Source organism: Abramis brama, assembly GCF_963993115.1.
Source record: "Abramis brama genome assembly, chromosome: 1".
Lineage (NCBI taxonomy): Eukaryota > Metazoa > Chordata > Actinopteri > Cypriniformes > Leuciscidae > Abramis > Abramis brama.
In genome coordinates, this window is record NC_139963.1 from 29,324,413 (window position 1) to 29,338,744 (window position 14,332).

Here is a 14,332-nt window from a genome sequence, read left to right on the forward strand (position 1 = left end):
TGTCATTTACTTGTAATATTATTTCTTGTTATTTTTCTTCCCCTTGCCTTTTGTTTCTTTACTTGTTATATTGCAATTATATCTGCACGTTATAAAAAAAATTAAAAATAAAACAATACTATCAATAAGCAGACATTGAACATTAAACAAGGAGTGGAAAAGGGCTGATTTTAATTCATTTAAACGCAGTTACAGATACTGCAGCATGATTTTCTTTTCAGTTTCTATTTTTTGTTTTTGTTTTGTTTTGCAAGAGCACTGAGAAGGATAAAGGTGAGTTCGCAAAAACATTAGGAGCGTCTGTTTTTTTTGGGATGAACACAATGTCAGTGTTTGTGTTAAATTTAAAACATTCACTTGTTCAAGCAACTATGCCCAACTTCATTCTTATTGATCTTTACATTTTAGTTGATTCTTTCCACCATTTTAAAATGCCACTCACACACACACAAAAGAAAAAAAAAAGAAGAAAAAAAACTCACTAGCATTTACACTCCCCTTTGATTTAAATACAAAATCAGGGAATTAAATGTCAATACTTAAGCTTCCAAACAAAAACTCAAAATAAAACGAGCAGACACTAACTCCAACACAAAATTGTAAAGAAATGCAAAACACTTCAAGAAGCAACAATGTATGTGGAAAAATGTATTTACAATGAAACCACTGTATGTCAGAATTCACCATAACCATGTGCTGGGAATTAATCTGCAGGTATAACCTGATGGCATCCATGCCCATTCTGATGTTCAGTCAGTTCCATGTGCATTTACACTAAGTTGGTAACATAAAACGCCTATGGCCTTTAGCGCCCCAATAAAATTATGAAGGATCTAAATAAGAATAATTATAATATCAATAGTCATTAACACACAACAGCGTACTGTAAATGCGATCAGTAAAGTGGGCATTTGTAAAACCTCACAACCACTTACACAAACCCTACCCCGGCCCTAACAGATCATAACACACGAAAAAGCACAAACTGTTTAACTCTCCAAACATAACATTTGCATGAATTAAATAAGGAGCACAGGTTTAAACACTCTGATATCTAACCACCTTTGACGGGTGACTAACAAATGAGCAACTCATTCAGAAATGAAGGGAGACATTACCAAATCAAAATGTGCCTGCGCCAAAAAGGGTGCGATTGGTGGATTAACCAGTAGATGAGCACTGAGCAGACACTGAATATTGGAAGGGTTTGCGACGATACAGTGAGAGTAAGCTGCTAGTGCTTGATGGGACGTGAGGCGTAACAGGGAGAGCGGTTCAAATTCTCAGCAAAGTTACAATATCACACAAGATCACTCTCACTCATGCTTCCCCCTTCTTTATGTAACTCGATACACACCACCATCTTAATACACACACGTTTTGCTTGTCCGCTGTTTTGGACACTCTTTGCCTCTGCCTTACCCCCCCTCCCCCCCAACCCCTTTTCTCGTCGGTTCCTCCTTCACTGCACGGCTTGTTCGTTGGCGGTGCTGCCCGAGTCTTGAGGCTTCATGACATCAGGAAGCTCAGGAGGGCTGGAGAAGGCCTCTATTCTTAGAGGCTCAAAAGCATCATCTGTGATAAAAACAGACACAGTAAGCAAATCCGAATCACCAAAATACCACAGGCAAGTGTTGGAAATGGGAACTCACCACTGATGCGAAAAGCCAGCCCTACTGTGGCCGGAGCCTGAGGCCTGGCTGTCTGGTTTGTGAAGCCACAGTCTCCAAGAGTCTTACTATCTTCAAGCAGCATGTCCTCCTGTGGGACACGGACAGATCGTTTACTGAAGTGCACCACTTCAACTCAAAGGTCATTGATAAATTGGTAATTCCTGATTACTATTAAATGCAATTTAAAAACAAAAAGAAAGAAAGAAATACTATTAGTTTGTTGTATTCATGTACAGTTGTTGCCATTTTCTCCCCATGCTGCCAGATATGCCTTCGTTTTTTCCTTTCTATAATGTTCAATGTACAAAACACGTTTTCTTGGAAATGCTGTTCAAATTAATTCAAAGGTACACTATGTAACAAGTGCAAATGCATTACCAACCAAATATAAACATCTTAATTCACCTATTTTTCCATGAGCAAATGATAACTGGGCTACGCAAGGTGCCCCTTTCACAGCGCGTTGATCTCGGGAAATTGCCGTAAAATTGCTAGAGTGCCTTCTGTGTGAACGCAAACACGTCCCGGGATTGATGCCGGGATGGGGACCTAGTAACATTGCCGGGATCAGTCCCCGAACGCGCCCTGTGTGAACAAAAGCCAGGACCAATGCCGTAAGGGGGGTGTCGTAGTGGTGACGCACGTGCCATCGCGCGACTCTGTTGCTCTTAGAAGAAAGTTTGTGTTCGTCATCAACTAAGAAAGAACGAAAAAATGTCTGCAAACTTTAATGAAGCAGAGACCAGGGAGCTCCTTACTATCCGCGCTGAAAGTGAGGTTGTTCGCCAGCTTTGTGGAACAGCACGCGATGCGTTAGTGTACATTACACGTCCAACCCTGACGTCACGTGTCTTTACGGGATGCGTGTGAACGCACTCACAGTTTCCGGAAAATCACAGGCAGTGTGAATGAACCGAAATCAAACGATCCCGGGCAAATCCCGGGACACATTTTCTGTGCATTTTCCGGAATCTCTGTGTGAAAGGGGCTATACATGTACGCAACAAATGCCCCTTAAAACATTTTACATGCTCATTAATTAATTATACTTGGCGTTAGCTTTCAAGAGTAAATGTCTTTTTCTGCGCTTTATGAATTCATTACACAAAAGTTATTAGTACATCGCAAAGAGAAACAAATGGACAGCAAATACATTACCGACCAAACAAAAACATTATTTTCATGAGTGCTATTGCGAGTTGCTCTCTCGCTAATATACCTGATAATTTGAGTTAATTATGTAAAATACAATTTATCATCATCATCACAAGCTTTTTGTGTCAGTTTATGTTGTAGCGCTAAATATAACGGTAGAGTTGCGTGTATTACGACCCGCCGGGACATGATATGAGATCCACCAATCAGAGAGGTTTCCGAATCTCAAACGATTTTTTGACTGGATAAAATGAATGGAGAATCTCTCATTTTTCCGTGAGGATCAGCGCCTATGTCCTGAAACACTATGGTACGTGTTTATATATTCTGACTATTTTAGACCGGTGGGACGACAAGCGCTGTGGAGTAGCCCAGTACCCATATGACTCGTCATATACAGAAATAAAACTGCATGCGTCTTGCGGAAGAATTGTAGCTGGAGCTACTTCTGTTTATTAACTGCAAGGCTCCAAAAGTTACATAGTGTACCTTTAAGTCTTTCACTTTCGATTCTGTTAATCTTGTAAAAAAAAAAAGAAAAAAAAAAAAGACAGCAGCCACTCACATTTATAAAACCCTGTTTAAATTTGTGAGCTTTTATTTTATTTTATATAGCTTACGGGGTTTTAGCTATTATTAGCAATGGATTTTATTAATTCTGTGATAGTTTGTGGTATTAGTTGGCTACACACTCTACCATTCAAAAGTTTGGGGTCAGTAAGAGTTTATTAATGTTTTTGGAACAAAAATGTTATTTGATCAAAAATAAGAGTTAAACCATAATATTGTAAAATATTATTGGAATGTTTTCTCTGTTTTTATGTATTTTAACATGTAATTTATTCCTGTGATGGTAAAGCTGAATTTTTAGCATCATTACTCCAGTCTTCAGTGTCACATGATCCTTCACAAATCATTCTAATATGACGATTTGCTGCTCAATAAATATTTCTAATTATTATCAATGCTGAAAACAGTTGTGCTGCCTAGTGTTTTTTTTTTTTTGTGGAAACAAGGATACATTTTTTTCAGGATTCTTTGATGACTAGAAAGTTCAAAAGAACAATTTATTTGAAATGGAAATCTTTTGTAACATTAAATGTCACTTTTGATCAATTTAATGCCTCCTTGCTGAATAAAAGTACTATTCCTTTAAAAAAATAAAATAATAATAATATAAAAAGGTTTGACATACATCAATGAATAATAATATTAAAAACTTTTTTGTTGACCTTATAAAGCCTCTGATCCTCTGGTGCTCGCTTTAGGATGCCCTCCACAATCCGCTTCAGCTCGTAGACTGTGGTAGACTCCTTAGCATCTGTGAAGATGGTTGTCTTGTGACGTCTGATCATCAAAAAGACATCCTGAAGAGAAAGAAAAGCAAGCAACTTTCAATCCCATCTCATTATTACAACTTATCTTTGAGATATGTGACTCTATACTGTTCAACCGTCCGCAGTATCCACTCAAGGCTCAAAAACCTTACGGAGCATTCCTTGTCCTTCACAAAACATAGGGAAGCATCAATTATTTTACATCGAAACGGGTAACGTTACATAATAACAAACAACTGACGACAATATATCTTTAACCCTAAAGCGGCTTATTAAATAATGAAAAGAAAAGCAGATGGTGAACAGCTGAAACATGTCAACTACACAAATACAAAGCACACACATGAAACGCCGACAGCTGCAGTTGTGTTAAGTTGTTGTTGACTTAACGTTAGTTACTGGCAACACCTAGGAAATGTAGCGCGGTGTTGTGCGTTTTGTTTACTGCAAACCCCTAACCAGCATTATGGAGAGCTGGATTCTCGGTGAGACTAACGTTGAAGCGGCTGAACAAAGTAGCAGTATATATATATTCAGCTGACGCCAGGCTGGCGCAAGTTAACGTTATCTTTTAAAAATGGACGTGCAAACTGGAGCTAGTAACGACGGCAGGCTAGAAACATGTAGCAACCAATCTGCTCTCGAAAATCCTTTTACTGTTCATCTACTTCAGTATATGTGGCTAGATTAAATCTCTTGATGACCATCTGAAAGGCACAGCCCAGAATGATCAATGACAGGACCAGGACCACGAAATTAACACCGGGATTAGCAGCCCCGTTTCGGCCACAGGGACTGCGCAGCGCTTAGCAAATAGACAATACAAAACTGATTGTACATCGATTCTCCATATTGGCTGACCATGTCTGTCGTCGAGCGCAATTTAGTGTCAGACTACCAAGTTACACAATACGTTACATTGGGCGGATTTAGCAGGGAACGTTAGCCGGGCTGCTAAAAATATTGCGAAACAAAGAGGTCTGTGAAAAGGCTACCTTCACACAAGCTAGCCTACTTCATCCAGCAGCTAGTATGGTTAAAACATTTATAGTTACATTTTTAAACGACAAAACGAATAAATACATTTGATCTAGCTTTCATTTGCTTGCTCACTCACCATTTCTCTACGGCTGTTTCGCTGACTTCTTCCACTATCCCACGCTGCACTGCGGAAATCAAAGCGCTCGAGCCAGTCCTCCACAATCCCAGATGTCTTTGCGCGAGCAGCGTGAACTCTTTTCTGTCCCGGAGACGGTCGCGCTCTAGTGGCCTCACATAACTCATTACATTTATTTTGAACTAACACTTGTTGCTTAGGCACAAACCATTTACATTTTCCAACTATTTAGTGTACTGTTTTTGGCTATTCCAGTGAGAACAAATCTTAATGCATATAATATTCGTGCTTTAGTATGAAATGTATGATGTAGCATTAACATTTATTTTACTGGGATTACTGGAATAGCCAAATGTATTAATACGAATAGGATATCATATTACTTTTGGCTATTTAGTGTACATTCTAGAAAGTACTTGGGACTGTGTGGCTTGGAATTACATATGGGCATGAAATACACAATGATAGACATAAAAAGAAGTATAAACCATTTATTCTGAATAAGACTTTGCTGGAATAAACTGTTGAGTCAACACTATAAAAAGGTTTATTAAAAAAAAAAAGTCAGGCCCCCACAATATCCTTTAGGATTGCCTGCATCTCACAGGAATATTTGTGGCATCATCAGTTTATAATGGCATCATGGTAAACATAGCTGTTGGTTATTAACATTAGATTATATTTTGCTGGCTCAGTCTGGTGGAATCAGTTATTTATAAACAGTTAAAAATGACCAAAGAAAATTCCCACTCCCAGGGCTGGACTGGGACAAAAAATCAGCCCGGGCATTTTGGCCCAGACCGGCCCACTATGATCATAAACACCACCCATCTTTGCACACCCTTAATTATATGCATACCAACTCCTTTTCATTAAAACCACTAATGCCAAGTAATGAGTGAGTATAGGAACGAGTGAAAGTAAAAATTTGACATTTATTAATACAGTTGAACTATACTTCACAGCGGTGAATCCTGAAACAAGCTATAAACTGCATTGGCATAGCAATACAAGTGTTTCTTACAGGATTTTTGGTAAAAATGTGGTGGATGGACCTCGGTCCCTCTAGGGGGGTTCGGGGGCATGCCCCCCCGTGAGAAAATTTTGTGCATTTTAATGTTAAATTCATCAATCTGGTGCACTTTGAGAGTTCAAAATTAAAAGCTCCAACCCATATTCAGTGTGCAAATTAAACAAAGAAAAATTCAAACCTCTTTTAGTTACAGTGTCTATTTACATTACACCTACTAATAGTTATAATATTAATCAAATGACAGTAATAGCCATATTTTGTAAAACAAATGCACAAAAAAATAAAGGAAACTTTCATAATTAGTTTTGTACCAATTTCTATACTTGAAAGAGATGCACATGATCTTTTATTTTGACGCAAACTGCATCAAGCTTTTATTTTGGCGGAAAACATGGTTTACAAACGCCTCTCATTAGATTTCTAGTGTATTGCGGTAATCGTCAACTATGCAGATGTGGAAATAATCTGTAACTAGGTTATGGGTTCCTACACTCATGACATAGCCTAAGTGTTTTGAAAGTAGTTCTGCTTACCGCAGGCTCTACACTTTCTCATCTCTCTCCTGATCCTCTTCACTATCATCATCTGCCACTGGAGCTGATGAAGGGCAGAAAACATATATTTTGACACATAAAGCGTCTGCTTCAAGGGCCTGGTTCTATTTTTTCACGCTATTTCTCTGCACATTCCTTGCGTTTCTTCTCCATCTCACTGACTATTTTTGACAGATACACACTGACACTGCTGCACGCTCGCTCACTCGTTTAAAGTTGGGATTGGGCCAGCCCAGTGTCAATCAAGAAAAGAGCCAATGGGCCGCTGATCTACGTGTTTCATGGGCTGGTCTGTCAGAAAAAAGAAAAAAAAAACTAACACTGACTTTTTATTGACCAATGCATTACACCGGCACAAACCCAGCGCCGCCAATTAAGCAAAACAAAACGAATGGGCCACCGATGTACAAATTTTATGGGCCGTTAAAATAAATAAATAAATAAAAATAATAATTAAAAGTATGTAGCCTATGAGTATGAGATGTATCGGCCCAAAAAGCACGTCGGCCCACCGGGAAAATGCCCGGTATGCCCGATGGCCAGTCCAGCCATGCCCACTCCTTTCAAAGTGGTTTATTTTACAGTTAATACTATTCTCTTATACCTTTAACGGTATTTATTCACAATGCTGCATAACATTTCAATATGAAAAAAAAAAAACCTCAGTCTGGGTCTAAATGGACTTTAACGTCATTATTTTCCATCCCTTCATCAATGTGATCTGTACGGAGCTTCCTCACTTGACCTTCAGTTTGAAGTCACACACCAGTTACGATATTCAGGCGCACTAGCAACAGAGGAAACAAAGTAAAACAGCTGAATATGCAGTAGTAGAACATATTCCAATTTATAAAATTTCATGACAAGAAATAAAAAATTCAGAAAACAAATACAGTACTACGGTTAATTCATACTTACTATGTTTTTTGCCTTATGAAACGACAATGCAGTCTGCTGATTCTCCTGTGTTAACAAAAGTTAATTGATAATGAGCACAGATGTGAAGGAAAGGTAAACTGATAGAGATTTGGACATGAGGCGTTCATACTCACGGAATATTTGTTTCAGTGCCTCAATTTCTTTGAAAGGGTTTGGTTTCTGTATTTTGAAAGTGTACTTTGCAAGGTCATCTTCACTAAGCTTGATTGAAAAACAAAATACATACTCAAATTTAATAATATACTATGTATACAGTACCATTCGAAAGTTTGAGGTCAGTAGAATTTGTTTAGAAAGAAATTAATACTTTTATTCAGCAAGGATACATGAAATTGATCAAAAGTGCCAGTAAAGACATTTATAATGACTTCAAATTGCTGTTCTTTTGAACTTGAAAAATATATCACACAATACAAAAATATTATTATTAATGTTGAAAACTCTTGTGCTGCTTAAGAAATGTTTCTTGAGCAGCAAATCATTAGATTAGAATGATTCCTGAAGGATCATGTGACACTGAAGACTGGAGTAATGATGCTGAAAAATCACAGGAATAAAATTATATTAAAAAAAACATTGAAACAGAAAACACTTATTTTTAAATAGTAATATTTCACAATGTTACGGTTTGTACTGTATTTGAGCACAAGACACTTATAAAAAATATTTCTGACCCCAAAGTTTTGAACGGTGTATATCAATTATTTTGTTGTGCATGCATGTGTAGAATCAGAAAACTTAACTTTACGAACCACCGCATTTGTCCATGTCTAAACAAAATGACTAAAATAGCAGTGTAATTCTGCTCGTGATTCTTGACATAATCATAATAACCAATAATCAGTTGGATTTGGGCTTCCAGTGTGGACAAAGCTGTTGCAATGTCACAGTAAAATTTCAGCAAATACAATACATACTGGCTGATCTCTGGGTGATGTATAAGGTTTAGTTCCCGCACTGCGATGAAGAGACAGAGGTCTGTGTTTGGTTTCTGGGTGCACACTGCAGTTGAAGCGCAGCACGCTGACAGGCAAATGAACATGCCAACTTTCTGGATGCTTCTTCACCAGATTTTCTACCATACTGTAGACAAACAGCACCACAAATGTTTCAAAATAACTCCAGGCTCTGGTGTTTTACAACATGGTGATTTACATCCAAACAATTCCAAACTCACTTGACAATGTGGTATTGTGTGTGAGGCTCGAGCTGTGAAGCCTGATGATGCCGAGAGACGAGGGAAATATCCTTTATCATCAGAATATTATTGAGTGCTCTGTTAACCTTGACAAAAATAAGCAAAATGTGAGATGATCACAAACTAAACATTTTAGAAACTTTTCAGCACATTTGAAAACATAATACAATTCACAATTATAAATAAATAGCCAAATAATAATGTAGGGCTTACCGTTCTGACCTGAATCCCTCTGGCACCCCAAGGTGTGAGAAATCCCAGAGGAAAACCATACCGGGAAATAGCATCACACATAAGCAGGGCAATGGAATCAGAATTAGGCTTTTCCGATGGAAAGATTTCAATCCATTTGGTGTAATAATCACAGATGACCACAATGTGGCTATAGGCGCCTTTGCTTTCTTGAAATGGCCCTGTTACATCTATACTCAGCCATTGCCATCTCTCGGTCACCTGAAAAATAGAGACATTAAGGTAATAGAAGACCAGGGGTTAAATGTAAAAATGATTTTAAGGCCGTGACACACCGAGCTGACATTAAAGATTAAGTGGCGACGAAAGCTGACTGTCTTATCACCTTGCGTCAGCTTCATCTGGGACAAAAAGCTGCGCCTGAAGGACTAAAGGCAAATGTCAACTTGCACGTGCGTTCTGCGTCTGCGTGTAAGTAAATAGAGAGCCTAAGTCCCTCCCCTTCCGGTGGAACACCATGGGACCTTAATTCGGAAAAATATTGTATGGTAGTCAATGGCGAGAGACAACAAATATTTTGATCTCGTCTGAACTGTGCCCTGAATTACACATATGATGTCTGTCAATTTAAAAGATACATTTTAAAGTCAAGAAAGTCGCAGTTTGATGTAAAACTGTTGAGGTATAAGACTGTGAAAATACGTAATTACAGAGACTACAAACCCAAAAGGCGCACATGTGACGTCATACCTTTTCTCTCAATGAATGAAGCTAACTTTACTGAAGCTAACGTCTGTCATTTTTACTATAGTCTTACGTTATAATCGTAACGTTACGCCGTCATGCCTGAGTGTTTTGTACCAGACTGCACACATACGAGCAACGGATCTTATGACGTACATAGTGCGAGACGAGAGATGTAGTTCATTGAGTGATTTTCACATAAAACTAAATGTTACTCTTCTGTTTCATGACAAACTGCCACTTTCTTGACTTTCATAATTATCTTTTAAATTGACAAACATCATATGTGTAATTCAGGGCACAGTTCAGACGGAATAAAAAGATAAGTTGTCTCTCGCCATTGACTACCATACATATTTTTTTCCGAAATAAGGTCCCATGAGCCGGAAGCGGAGGGGAGGGACTTAGGCTCTCTATATCTGTCCATATCAGCAGGTATCAATAGTCTATATTCGTCATTCAAAAAAGTTTAACCGAAACTTGGACTTGATTACCGTTTTGAATATCAATCATGCTGATATCTAGCTGATCACTTTACAATCACAGTGTTCGTTGGCCAGAGGAGAATTGGCCCCCAGACTGAGCCTGTTTTTTTCTCTCCTTCTCTCCATTCTGTCACCTGATGGAGTTCTGGTTCCTTGCCACTGTCGCCTCCAGTTTGCTTAGTTGGGGACACTTATATTCAGCAATATTATTGATTTGACTGCACTGATACTATCAGATGAGAACTGAACTGAGCTGGACGATAACATCACTGTTTTCTGCAGAACTGCTTTATAGATGAAATGAACTAATAACTGATGATCTTTACAACGGAGTGAATCAACGCTGACACTATTTGAATAATTTTTCTGTTATTACTGTAAAGCTGCTTTGAAACAATCTGTATTGTATAAAGCACTGTATAAACATAGGTGACTTGACTTGACTTTCTTCATTCCAGATGTGGTTATGAAAATATTTACATATTGGAATGCTCAGGAAAGATGCCGTAAAATTAGAACAGCCTTCTGTCTATGTCCTCTTGACTTGGCTCGCTTTTATCACTTTTGCTTTTATTCTCACACTCGTTTGCTAAACTGAACAGCAATCAGAGTGATCTCTCTCACCGATGGCCTCGACGCCAATTCAACATGCCGAATCGGGCACACTGTCACCGCAAAAACCAGCCCAACGGACGCTCACTGACGGCCGACCGTCGGCTTGGCATGTCATGGCCTTCACAGAAAGTAACCATAACATTTCCCTTTCATAACTATATTATGACTACACTTTCAAATCTTCATGCAAAACAATAACAGTAACAGAGAACTTAAATACAAATCTGTAAGAGGCATACCCTGATATACTGTGTGTTTGGATTATCAGGCGTGTCAAGAGGTGCATCATCATAAGCGACATCATTTCCAGGATCCTGTATGTAAAAAAAATTAAATAAATGCTAAAACACCATTCAGGAGATTTCCAGATCTGTCAGGCGTAAGTTTTTACTTTCACAACCTGAAAGACTGTAAAGGTCTACATACACTAGTGTCATTGTCGTCATCATCATCCTCAACATCATCCTCCTCCTCCTCATCATCACCCTCTGATAGCTTCATCCACTGAAAGCTCTGTGAAAACACATTGTGTGGCATACAATGCACAAGTGTATAAGATGCTCGACAATCAGAAGCCTAGAAATAAAAAAAATCAACAGTTATGAACCTGCGGTTTGCAGTAGTCATCGTGAAAGCTGCCAGCATGAAAGGGGCCACTGGAGCCATCAGAATCCACAGTCACACGAACAAACTTTCCCTGAAGCCTACCAAACCATGACCGAGAGATGTTAAGTAGTAAAACAATTAGAGAGAATCATTTATTTGAGAAAAATTTAATAAATTGCAAATACCCTACCGTGGTGGTACTGGCGCTGACACTGGGGTTGGTTTTGGTTTGATAGGCACTTCAACTGGCTTACGATTCTGGTTTTAAACATGATGATAATGAAAGATTAAAGACTTCCTTAAAAAGAGCTTTAAAACAGTGGTTTTCAACTGGTTATGATTTGAGGTGTGGTGTCCCAAAATACCAAAGTACCCCCTTAGATTAAGGCCATTTTTAATAATTTAACAACATTGGATCCAACATCCAATGTTGTTAAATGGTCTCATTACATGTGTAAGTGTTTATTTTTGATTGCAAGTGTTTATAAGTTATTAATTGTTATTTTACATGTTTATGATATCATTAATGATTAGCTTTTCATCAACGGCCCCTGCAGTTCCCTCACAAACCCCAGCTTGGGAAACCCCACAACAGAGCATGAAAATAAATGTAAATATAATCAAACTATTTTCATTAACTGCATAAGCCCAACAATATGCAAAACTATTAACATGACAAAGGCTGAAAAGGAAAACCAACAACTTTGGTTTATTTAGAAACGCCTTGATGTAAAGAACCACTGTTTTTGGAAATGTAGCCACTAAACTTTTTTACTAGATATGAAGAGTGATTACTCTAACCTCCAATACATACCAGAGATCGTCTCTTGACAGCTGGTACCTGGGTGTAAACATTTACAAAGAAAGGTACAAATTAAAAAGAGTTTATGAAAGGAAAATCTGCAGTATGTAGCAGCAACACAAGAAATACGCACATATGCATGATAACAACCACAACATTTAAAGACATTCAAAAACTGTTTTGACTTGCCTTCCACTGGAGATGTTTAGGGAAATTAAAGATGGTCGGGACAGCATTTTTTCGCAATCGTTTGTGGCTGCCCATTTGTTCAAAGCAGTCCTTCTCGAAATGATCCGAGCACAGGACTGAATTTCCAGTTGGCCACCAGTTCTGCCATCTCATCCGACGGAGCCACTCTCTCACTCTCAAGCCATCAGCTAATGGGAATCTGCATGTTTTACACATGAATGAACGAGCAGACACATATAGAAATGCATAAGCGTTAATAGAACTGAATCAACATTGAATTTACTGAACGCTGCTGAACAACAGCAGAAATGCATGATTCTCCTATTATCACTGTAAACCTGCTTCGAAACAATCTGTATTGTATAAGCACTATATTAATACAACTGACTTGACTAATGCATGCGTGACAAAACTATACAAATGTTGGACAAGTGTGCGTGTAAATTTAAATATGAGATACGTTTTTGTATGGTTGTTTGAAACTACGAATATGAGATATTCAACTTACTTGTGAAAAGAAAACTCGCCCCTGTTGTATGCCTCTTTATACTCTCTATCTGAACGCTTCTTGCACTTATACGCTGAACACACAGGCATTTTTTTACAGAGAGACAGAATTTATTCAACTTCAATGCAATTTAACACGTTATACATTACAGATATCATTGAAAGAGCGTATTTAGTATTTCCGGAAACTGTCCTTCGAGTGGGATTTTAGGACAGATTGAATACTGATAGTACTGCCACCTACCGGGTACTTCTAATAATCCCACTTTCCTTCTTGCAGAACGCTGTCTGTTCTGCTCTTGACTCACTTATTTTTCAGCTCTGAATTAAACAACATATACTACCCTCCACCTTCAAAGGCTTCGAGTCACTGTAATACAGTATATTCCCCATCGCGACCTAACAGAACGCAACACACACGCCAATGTTGTGATGACCAACAGTCCCTTAAGATGGTTACCGTTACGATACTTTGTTAAAACTGTGGCATGTCTGATTGGCAACTACACAATATTGAAACAGTTGTCATGTGTGTGTGTGTGTGTGTGTGTGTTTTGATTAGTGGACTTTCCATTTGAGGTTGACTTGGAACTTGCAAAAAAAAACAAAAAAAAACTTACGTGTGAAAAGAAAACTCGCCCCTTTTGTATGCCTCTTTATATGATCCATCGGAGCGTTTCTTGCATTTATAAGCTGAACAAACGGGCATTTTTTCAATCAGAATATGTTACTGCTCCTCTCAATTCCACCAGTTAACGTCGCACAGGGCAACAGCCGAAAACGGCTCTGTCTGTTGTTGTATTTCCGGATGCTGTTGTTCACAGAGAGACGCGTTACCGCCATCTACCGTACACTGTATGTATTGCAGTCAGTTTGACAAGCGGCGATGTGCTTCGATGTGAGTTGTGAACAAAACCTTGATTGCAAGGATTTGGAAAGACATTGGCTTTAATTGCGTTTTTTGTAAAGAGGGAAACGAGATCATTGTCCATTAATTTTATGATTGTGGCTTTTTTTTTTCTTCTTGTTTTAATTTTCTTTGATAAAAATGTTGAATTTAAAATATGGCATAAATGCACTTATTATTTATGGAAAATCACCAAAAAACTACCTTTACTCATTTTAAAACATAAATAGGTCACTACCTTCATACTTCAACAGCTAAGAAATAACAGCAAAAATAGCC

General features: G+C 38.2%; 2 protein-coding genes across 3 annotated transcripts; both read right to left on the reverse strand.

The window, feature by feature from the left end:
• Positions 1-147: 147 nt before the first annotated feature.
• Positions 148-5,396, reverse strand: elob (elongin B). The gene is made up of 4 exons (XM_084127862.1): positions 5,283-5,396; positions 4,061-4,195; positions 1,653-1,761; positions 148-1,575 (listed from the first exon to the last, which is right to left on the reverse strand). Exons 1-4 carry the CDS (start codon positions 5,283-5,285, stop codon positions 1,463-1,465), a joined length of 360 nt encoding a protein of 119 aa, XP_083983988.1. The 5' UTR covers positions 5,286-5,396; the 3' UTR covers positions 148-1,462.
• Positions 5,397-6,197: 801 nt separating this feature from the next.
• Positions 6,198-13,966, reverse strand: LOC311085710 (uncharacterized protein). Of its 2 annotated transcripts, none has more exons than XM_084118284.1 (13): positions 13,767-13,966; positions 12,640-12,838; positions 12,463-12,489; positions 11,839-11,906; positions 11,650-11,746; positions 11,469-11,555; positions 11,282-11,356; positions 9,220-9,459; positions 8,986-9,092; positions 8,726-8,891; positions 7,922-8,009; positions 7,788-7,832; positions 6,198-7,656 (listed from the first exon to the last, which is right to left on the reverse strand). In XM_084118284.1, exons 1-12 carry the CDS (start codon positions 13,853-13,855, stop codon positions 7,801-7,803), a joined length of 1,275 nt encoding a protein of 424 aa, XP_083974410.1. In that variant the 5' UTR covers positions 13,856-13,966; the 3' UTR covers positions 6,198-7,656; positions 7,788-7,800. The 2 variants fall into 2 exon arrangements, with proteins under 2 accessions (XP_083974410.1, XP_083974411.1); XM_084118285.1 differs by lacking the exon at positions 13,767-13,966 and adding an exon at positions 13,148-13,388.
• Between the last annotated feature and the right edge of the window lie 366 nt (positions 13,967-14,332).

What these genes read in the sequence shown, in the direction of transcription:
- elob (XM_084127862.1), bottom strand. An exon ending in AGGATCAGAGGCTTTATAAG is followed by an intron (nt 1,762 to 4,060) that starts GTCAACAAAAAA and finishes CGTGTCCCACAG; the next exon opens with GAGGACATGCTGCTTGAAGA. An exon ending in GCTGGCTTTTCGCATCAGTG is followed by an intron (nt 1,576 to 1,652) that starts GTGAGTTCCCAT and finishes TTTTTATCACAG; the next exon opens with ATGATGCTTTTGAGCCTCTA.
- LOC311085710 (XM_084118284.1), bottom strand. Translation starts at nt 13,855, where the DNA reads ATGCCCGTTTGTTCAGCTTATAAATGCAAGAAACGCTCCGATGGATCA. An exon ending in CTGTCAAGAGACGATCTCTG is followed by an intron (nt 11,907 to 12,462) that starts GTATGTATTGGA and finishes GTTTAAAACCAG; the next exon opens with AATCGTAAGCCAGTTGAAGT. An exon ending in ATGACGACAATGACACTAGT is followed by an intron (nt 11,357 to 11,468) that starts GTATGTAGACCT and finishes TTTTACATACAG; the next exon opens with GATCCTGGAAATGATGTCGC.